This window comes from Phaseolus vulgaris, chromosome 8 (assembly GCF_051622355.1).
Source record: "Phaseolus vulgaris cultivar YP4 chromosome 8, ASM5162235v1, whole genome shotgun sequence".
Classification (NCBI taxonomy): domain Eukaryota; kingdom Viridiplantae; phylum Streptophyta; class Magnoliopsida; order Fabales; family Fabaceae; genus Phaseolus; species Phaseolus vulgaris.
The window spans coordinates 56,919,819-56,928,117 of record NC_143505.1 but is presented as its reverse complement, the minus strand read 5'-3'; the positions used below and the strand labels follow the sequence as shown (position 1 = coordinate 56,928,117).

Genomic DNA, 8,299 nt, shown 5'->3' with positions numbered 1-8,299 from the left:
CATGTTTCACATTATAGTCAGTTTCCCTCTTAAATTTGGAATTGAAAAATTGAATCATGTAACCTCACTAAATTTGGAAGAAAAATATTCAACTTTTATAAAAATCCCAAAATTAATTGTTTAAAATGCTTTTGGAAGAGATGCAATTGCTATCTCCTAGGAAAGTCATTTGTTTAGAGTTTTTAAATTCAATTTGTTAATATGAATTTGTATCAAGTATTACTTTTCCAAGCATTACTGTGAACTGCGAACACTAGTATATTTGTGATCTGTCTGTGGTAGCATTATGAGCATCTTGCATACCTTGAGGTTGCTTTCCAGAATTTGCCTCGTGAAGATTCTCTCTACTATTTTGAAAACTGGAAGAAAATCATAATCAAAATGGTTGCGTTTTTAAACACTGGATAGTCTAGTTTATTGTTGTTGAGAACATCCGTGCTTGACCTTTTGAGCGTATTATTTGTCGGCGACGGTGTTTGTATGAAAGCGCCAAAGAAATGACCAATCAATATCATTACAACGCAATATTCAGCGTGTAGCGTATTCTCTAGGGGAACAGTTTACAACTCGCATGTGAATAATAACCCTTTATATTATTTTAACTACTTATTTGTTTTTCAATCAATGATTATAATGACACATCTCTATTGGAAGAATCAATACCGGATTCTTTTTCAATAGGATAGAATAAAAGAACGATAAATATTATTTAATAATCAAATATTTGTGGCAATAGTAACGATGAGAATAATAATAATAATAAAACTGTGATTTTGTACACATTTTAATTAAAATAAGCAAACTCTACATGTTTATTAAAATCCTATCGTTATAGAAAAATAATATACTGTCTTTCATATCGATCTATTTGAATAGATTGCAAGCATTTTCCAGGGTTTCTGTTAAAAATATAGAATATTTTTTCTAGCAAATTTTTCAATAATCCATCAAGTAAAAAATTAAATTCTTTGTTGTAAATTGAAATCGTAATGTTAAATCATTGTGTGTTTATTTTTTCCTTAATTACATTTAACATAATTTTTACATTTTTCATGATAAAAAGGTTGAAGCAAATTACATGTTGGATTGAGGTTGAGTTCTGTTGAACTGAAAAAACAACACATTCTAAAATGGTTTATTTATTATAATGACAACTGTTTCATTAAATTCAATTCTTGTAAAAATAATATGTCGTATATCACTTGTTTAAAATGAATTTGTTAATTATTTTCTCAAATATAGTCGTTAAACTGCCTTTAATATATTCTATTGAAAGCAGGGTGACTGGGATTCAAATTTCTAAACCACTCTAGTTTTTGCTTTCTTTTATTTTTTTCGTTAAAAATGTTTTCAGGATGCATTGATGGAAACCTCTAATTGTCTCATTATTTGTTTCGATAAACTTTTTATAATTCTTCTAAGATAACAAATAAATATTTTTATAAATTAAAATAACTTATAACAAATAAAAATAAAGAATTAAAGATGTTACATGAGAGAGTCTATAAACTAATCTTCTCTCTCTATATATATATAATTTGTAAAGAAATTAATTTAAAAAATTATTCTTGTTTTGTTCTTCTGGAAGAAGTTTAAGGAAAACTTCAATTAAATAGACCCTAATTCTAAATTATACAATTGAAAACAGTGTTTCAAGTTTTTAGATACAATTATTAAATTATCCCAATCAACGTTGTTTAATATTTTTATTTAATAATAAAGCCAAATTATATATGTCTGTAAATATATAGCTGCCGGGATACAGGATTTTACCAACTTTAATATTGAAAAAAAATAAAAATCTTTACAAAGCAATTGTTACTGAAATTTGTTAATAGTATTGTAACACATGTCTTTGGAAAGAAAAATTGTTAAGAAAGACTCTAATCTTTAGTCGATGTGGGATAAATTCAACAAATACTCGTTAGAATAGGTTTGAAATAGCTCTGATACAATGTTAAGAAGTGGACTTTAAGCCTAACTCAACCTCATAAACCCAGCTCAATGAGGTGAGGTCTGCATACACTTATATACTATGAAAGACTTTAATCTCTAGTCGATATTGTAAATAAGAAAACAGATAACGATAACAATATTGATGTAAGAAAACATTTGTATATTAATTCAGGTTTAAAATTAAAATGAAAAATAATAAAATATAAAAGATTCTGTTAAAAATTCAATGTCCAGGTTAATGGGGTAATTGAAAACTCACTACCCATTTTAGGTGATTGTGTATTTCAGCTTCACCAACCCACCCCCTCCTATACAAAATAAATTTCATGTCAACATTAAGAAATGGGAAATTTTGCTTTGGTTGACTTTGACTTCTATTATCATTATTATTAGTATTATTATTATTATTAATTATTATAATAATAATAATAATAATCTTGCATTGTGAGAAGGTGCAAAACGCACCACTTTAGGTGGTTTTGCATTATTCATCCATCTTCAAATCTCGATTCCATGAAAAAATTGGACCTAACAATAACCTAACGCTGTTTTGACTACGTAAGTGTCACTTTCTTCACAACAATTACGGTAGTTTATTTCTTCAAACGCGCTTTAAATTATTTTTTATTTTGTTTCTTCTCTAATTAAAATTGAATCTTATCGCTTTTAATTATTTATTTTTCTTTAATTTTATTATCTTTTAAATTTCCCTCCTTTTCTTAAAAAAAAACATAAAACCAGAAAACTCTCATCGAAGTTTAATCCTAAAAGGGGTTTCTAGAACTGGAAATAAAAAATTAATTGTGAATTAAACTGAATTCTCAACTATTACACTAAGCAACTAATTTCGAGGAATTTATTTTTAGGAAAATATTTTAAAAAAAGTATTATTAAAAAAAAATGGTATATTGATTATGATTTATGATTAATTTAATTTTGAGATCCAGTGTGTCGTTTTCACAGTCTCTTATCCTTTTTTTTTCTTCATACGTTTACAGTGCGTGCTAGGTTGGTGTCAGGTCTTCAGTTCTACCAATTTTCAGCCGATGTTTCTGCATCAAATCCATTTTCTCTGCCCAAATTCCGCCACCGCAAAACATGCCTCTTTTATCCTCTGCACCACCACTCATAACTCAAACTCTCAAACCAAAAAAGATATGCTCAATTTTGATATTATGTATATAATTTAATATTCAGGATGTATTTTTGTAAAAACAATAAACTATCAGATCTATAGAAATATTACCTATAAAGTAATTTTTTTTTATTTTGTGTAAAAGAAAATAGAAGATGTAATGTAGCGAAACATACTCTTAAAATATTGAAACCTAATTATTAAAATGAGAATCAGTTAAAGATAAATTAGTGTAGTTGGGAGAGTTGGTTTCCGGTGTACATCCACGTGAACAAGAACGTGGAAAATATCCAATCTGTAATTCTCTTTTTTTTTCTTACATGTAAAATATTATTTATTTTTTTGTTATACGACAAATTAAGTTGGTTAAGTTGACGGAATAATAATTAAAAATAAGAAATAATTGTTGTGAAAATTTAATTACATTAATGCTATTTTTTTTTTGAAAGAAAAAAGAATCACCAACCCACAGTGCACAGTGGTGTGATATTATATATTTCTCGTCTAGTGACAGGGAAAATAAAAAGAATAAGAAATAAAAGGGAAGAAAGGGAATAAAAGAAAGCAGAGGGAAGCGAAGGAGGTGTTTGTGTACGCGCTTTCCCTTTGGCATCCGTTGATAAAATCAGTGTGTAGGCTTTCAATACAAACAAACAGTCCTCCGCGCTGAATTGGAAATCGGAATCAATGAAGCGGTCGGCGATGGAGGAAGGAGCGGGTTGCAAGATTGTTGGAAGGGAGTTTTAGCCGGAAGGTTCTCAGATCCACGGCGGCTCCATCACACAATGAAGGGTGGCAGCCGTTTCTTCACAATAGCTCTGGTCTCCGCCTGGTACTCCTCCAACATTGGGGTTTTACTCCTCAACAAGTACCTTCTTAGCAACTATGGCTTCAAGTACCCTATATTCCTCACCATGTGCCACATGACTGCCTGCTCCCTCTTCAGCTACGTCGCCATCGCCTGGCTCAAGCTCGTTCCTATGCAGACCCTACGCTCCCGCCTCCAGTTCTTCAAGATCGCCGCCCTCAGCCTCGTCTTCTGCGTCTCCGTCGTCTTCGGCAACATCTCCCTCCGCTACCTCCCCGTCTCCTTCAACCAGGCCGTCGGCGCCACCACCCCCTTCTTCACCGCCGTCTTCGCCTATCTCATCACCTTCAAGAGAGAGGCCTGGCTCACCTACCTCACCCTCGTCCCCGTTGTCGCCGGCGTCGTCATTGCCAGCGGGGTAACGCGCCGCGATTCCCAATCTTCCATTATTTTACTTTTTCTTCCTTACTCCTCTCGCGCTTTTTTTAATTTTAAAGAAAAATTATTTAAATTATTGCTCTCCTTTTATTCTGCAAGAAATTGGAAAAAACTATTATTTCTTTTTAAACGCTGTTTTACGAACGTCTATTTATAAATATTAGTATTGTCGAGCAATTATAGCACCGACACTTGCAGACAAGTCCTCCACGACTTTAGCATAGGAGCGTACTACCATTAGTATCATTATTAAAATAAAGAAAAAAAATCTTGTTTAGTCATTCCACTCATCCAATTACAAAACACCGAATTTGAAAGTTTTTAAAATTTTATATTAATTATTTTAGAAGTCTTGTCCAAGATACTTCTTGAGTGGGTGTTGTTACATACATAGTCTTATCGAGCATGATTTTTTATTGGTTTATAGCGTGCAATCTTCAATTCTGCAATCAATTAGAAATTATAGTTAGTTGTTATGGTTTTTGAGATAGTTTTCGTGAAAGTCAATACACTATCATGTATTATAGTTTGTTACTAGATGGCAGTGTTAAAGCTCTTTGATTCATGCTAGTTACTCTATTATATGTGAAGTTAGAGTTTTTGATTGGTTGCACTTGTTGGTACTATCGAAAAATATTGTGACTTTTAGAAATATTTTATTTTCAATTCGGTAGCATGTTGGGTTATGCAGCTCCATTTGGGAATGTTTTTACTTTTCATGAAAGTGGTATATTGCTCGGATTGTACATCAGAATCTCTTCTGTCGTTACTTAATTTAACAAAATGTTTGGTTAGGTTTGTTTGAGAAGTAGAGGTAATGTTGCTTTATATGTGTTATTAAATGGCATATTCCGGTAGTAAATATTGTGTCGTTCATGTTGTGGAGCATTCTTGGTTTTCAGTATACTTACTTTCTGTCCCCAGCTTGCTGATTGATTCTTTTACAAACTGGGATTTTTGGTCATGAATTTAGAAGTTTTAATTGCTGTTGAATCAAATTCAACTGTCGGTGAGGGACACATTAAGCACTGGAAGATCTTTTTTCTCCGTTTTATGTATTATTCAAGTATTGATGATGAGTAGAAAACAAAAATAATCTATAGCTTCTGATGTACTTGTTCTTTTTTTTCTTCGCTTATAGGGTGAACCAAGCTTCCATTTATTTGGGTTCATAGTATGTGTTGCAGCTACTGCTGCACGAGCCTTAAAATCCGTGTTGCAAGGAATTTTACTTTCTTCTGAAGGGTATGTATAAGGAACATGATATTTAGTTTATTACTATGTTTTCTTCTGTGGTCGGATTATTGCATTAAATATCTACTGATACGTTTCTTTGGTGTACCAGAGAGAAGCTGAATTCTATGAACCTTCTTCTTTATATGGCTCCAATTGCTGTTGTTTTCCTTCTCCCTGCTACACTAATGATGGAAGAAAATGTGGTTGGCATTACATTGGCTCTTGCCAGAGATGATGTGAAGATCATTTGGTATCTGCTATTTAATTCAGCACTTGCTTATCTTGTCAACCTGACCAATTTCTTGGTCACCAAACATACCAGTGCTCTTACCCTTCAGGTATGCCTCACTTATTCATATAGGCAGACGTCCTTGTCTTTTGCAAATTTTAATATTTTACTCAATAAACGGATCTGCTTTCATACACAAGTTTATTGTCAAAATGTTATTGTTTTTTTTAATTTTTTCATTTCCGTATGTTCTTTAGTGCCTTCATTTTCCTGTTGTTATTTGTCATGGCGTTTTATTATTATTTTTTCATTTCTTTAAGAACAAATTATTTGGAAACACATTTACCTAAGGTCATCTGAGTTTCTAGATTGTCTAGTAACTATATAGAGTTCCTCAAAATTTTCAAGCACTTAGTTTTCCAGTTTCCGTTTCAAAAGTAGTTCACGGATTACTGCTGAATATTTTCTACTGGATTTCTAAAAATAGTGCTAGGAATACTGCTATCTGGCAGATCACAAGGGTCTAGGTCTAATGATGGCCAAATTGTTTACCGAAATGCTCTGTAAAATTTAATCTGAGTGGGTACCTGTGTTAACTGTTCAGTGACATTTCAGATGTTATTGATTCAGTTCTTTAGAGATACCTTGGCCAAGTCGATTATTAAGAGATATATAGTTTATGAAGAACTATAGGAGTTGTTGATTTGGGGTGTTTTTCCATGGAAATGCAAATTTAAAATTTTGTTTCTAGGCATTTTCTTTGTAAAGGGTGTGCAACACCATATACTTTTGGATTCGTGAAAGGTCAAAGGAGTTTGATTCAAGTGAGGATAACTGGATAAGCAGTCCAGGAGTGATCCAGGAATTGATACTTGCATAAACTTACGTTAAGTTCATGCTCTAATAACTAATCAAGAGTTGGCTCCTGCAGGTACTTGGGAATGCTAAAGGGGCTGTAGCAGTTGTAATTTCAATTCTGATATTTAGAAACCCAGTGTCTGTCACTGGAATGATGGGTTATTCATTCACAGTCCTTGGAGTTGTACTTTATAGTGAAGCCAAAAAGCGAAGCAAGTGATACTGATGCTGTCATTCATGAGACTCGGGAAGTCAGCAGCGAATTCCCTATATATGTTTTCATCCCTGTGAGGACAGCCTCGAGATTCCGTGAGGCAAATTTGTTAGCATGATTATGACCAGAATCCGGATGTTTCAGACTATATATACAATTTTTTTACCCCACATGGAAAGCCTCATTAAACGGCCGTATTAGCAACTGTGCAGAAATAGCCCACAGTACAAAGTTTCAATAAGTGACTGATCTCTTTGAAGAAAGAGTTGTAGAATTGGATCCTCTGCTCATTTGTTGCTTACATTTGTTTGTTGATGATAAAGTTCGTGTTTTTGCTCAGCAAAAGTTCTGTATTACTTATCCGAAAAAAAATGTGTAGTGTGTAATGTTTTTTTCTTATTTGGGGTTGAGGGGGAGTCGTTCAAACTAGGAAGTTATACAACTATTTGTTCATTATGTGTTAGAATGTAGTCAGATATCCTTTTTTATATTACAAGTATATTTGGAATATGGATTGGCTTATTTTATAGAAATACTTTGAAGAAAACTCTATTCAAAATCTTTGAGCCAGTTTGGTAAATTATTTTAAATGTCTTCTAATCTTAGTTAATTGAACCCATTTAGAGGGACAGTGTTTCCTATAAGACCCTCTGCATTCTTGATGTTCTAAGATTATGAAGTGATTGTTTGCATAGCATCTAAAGTTAATTTCACTCATGGTGACACGTTTAAACGTTAAATCTATGATTAAAATTAATTTATATACACATCTCAATCATATTAAATTTTACTAAAATTTAAAATAAATAGGAACTAAGCAGGTCAGCAAAGCCCAAAATGGTTGAAAAAAAAGAATGTTTGATGAAAAAAAAACACAATTAGATTTTAAATTAAACACCGGATTTCTTTTAATAGACTCAAATAAGAGGGTACATGAACTTGAGATACATTTTTAGTAAAATGTGTTCCACCAAGATATAAGATTTTTAGAATAATCCTATATGAAGTTATTTTTTTTTGGAATTTGGATCATTATTTAAAAAGTGTTTCCGAAATTATTTAAATTGTCCTGATTTTAACACTAAATTATGTTAAACACTAAAAGATGTTAAACGATTTGGCATATCTAATTGCACACTATCGAGGTTACACAAAGTAAATAAGGGAACAAGTCATGGTAAGTAGAATCAAAATGAGAAGCACAAAATTTAAATCTTCTAATGCAGGCTACCTGTAAAGATATAGCAAATGACTAGTTAGAATCACAATTTACTCAATTAGGCAATTTATATACGAATGAATTTCAGGTTGCGAAAGTGCAAGTATATATATGAATCAATTAGGCAATTTACGTACAATGATACTGTACCGGTATGGCCGAGAGGCCGAGACCTGAGAAGACTTGGCCGAGAGGCTGAGACCTTA

At 32.3% G+C, this 8,299-nt stretch overlaps 1 protein-coding gene across 1 annotated transcript; it reads left to right on the top strand.

Annotated features, from left to right (window-relative positions):
• The first annotated feature begins 3,576 nt into the window (after positions 1–3,576).
• On the top strand, positions 3,577–7,433 carry LOC137823409 (putative sugar phosphate/phosphate translocator At3g11320). The gene is made up of 4 exons (XM_068628523.2): positions 3,577–4,317; positions 5,479–5,582; positions 5,683–5,911; positions 6,734–7,433. The coding sequence occupies exons 1-4, from the start codon at positions 3,877–3,879 to the stop codon at positions 6,878–6,880; spliced, it is 921 nt and encodes a 306-aa protein (XP_068484624.1). The 5' UTR covers positions 3,577–3,876; the 3' UTR covers positions 6,881–7,433.
• Positions 7,434–8,299: the final 866 nt, after the last annotated feature.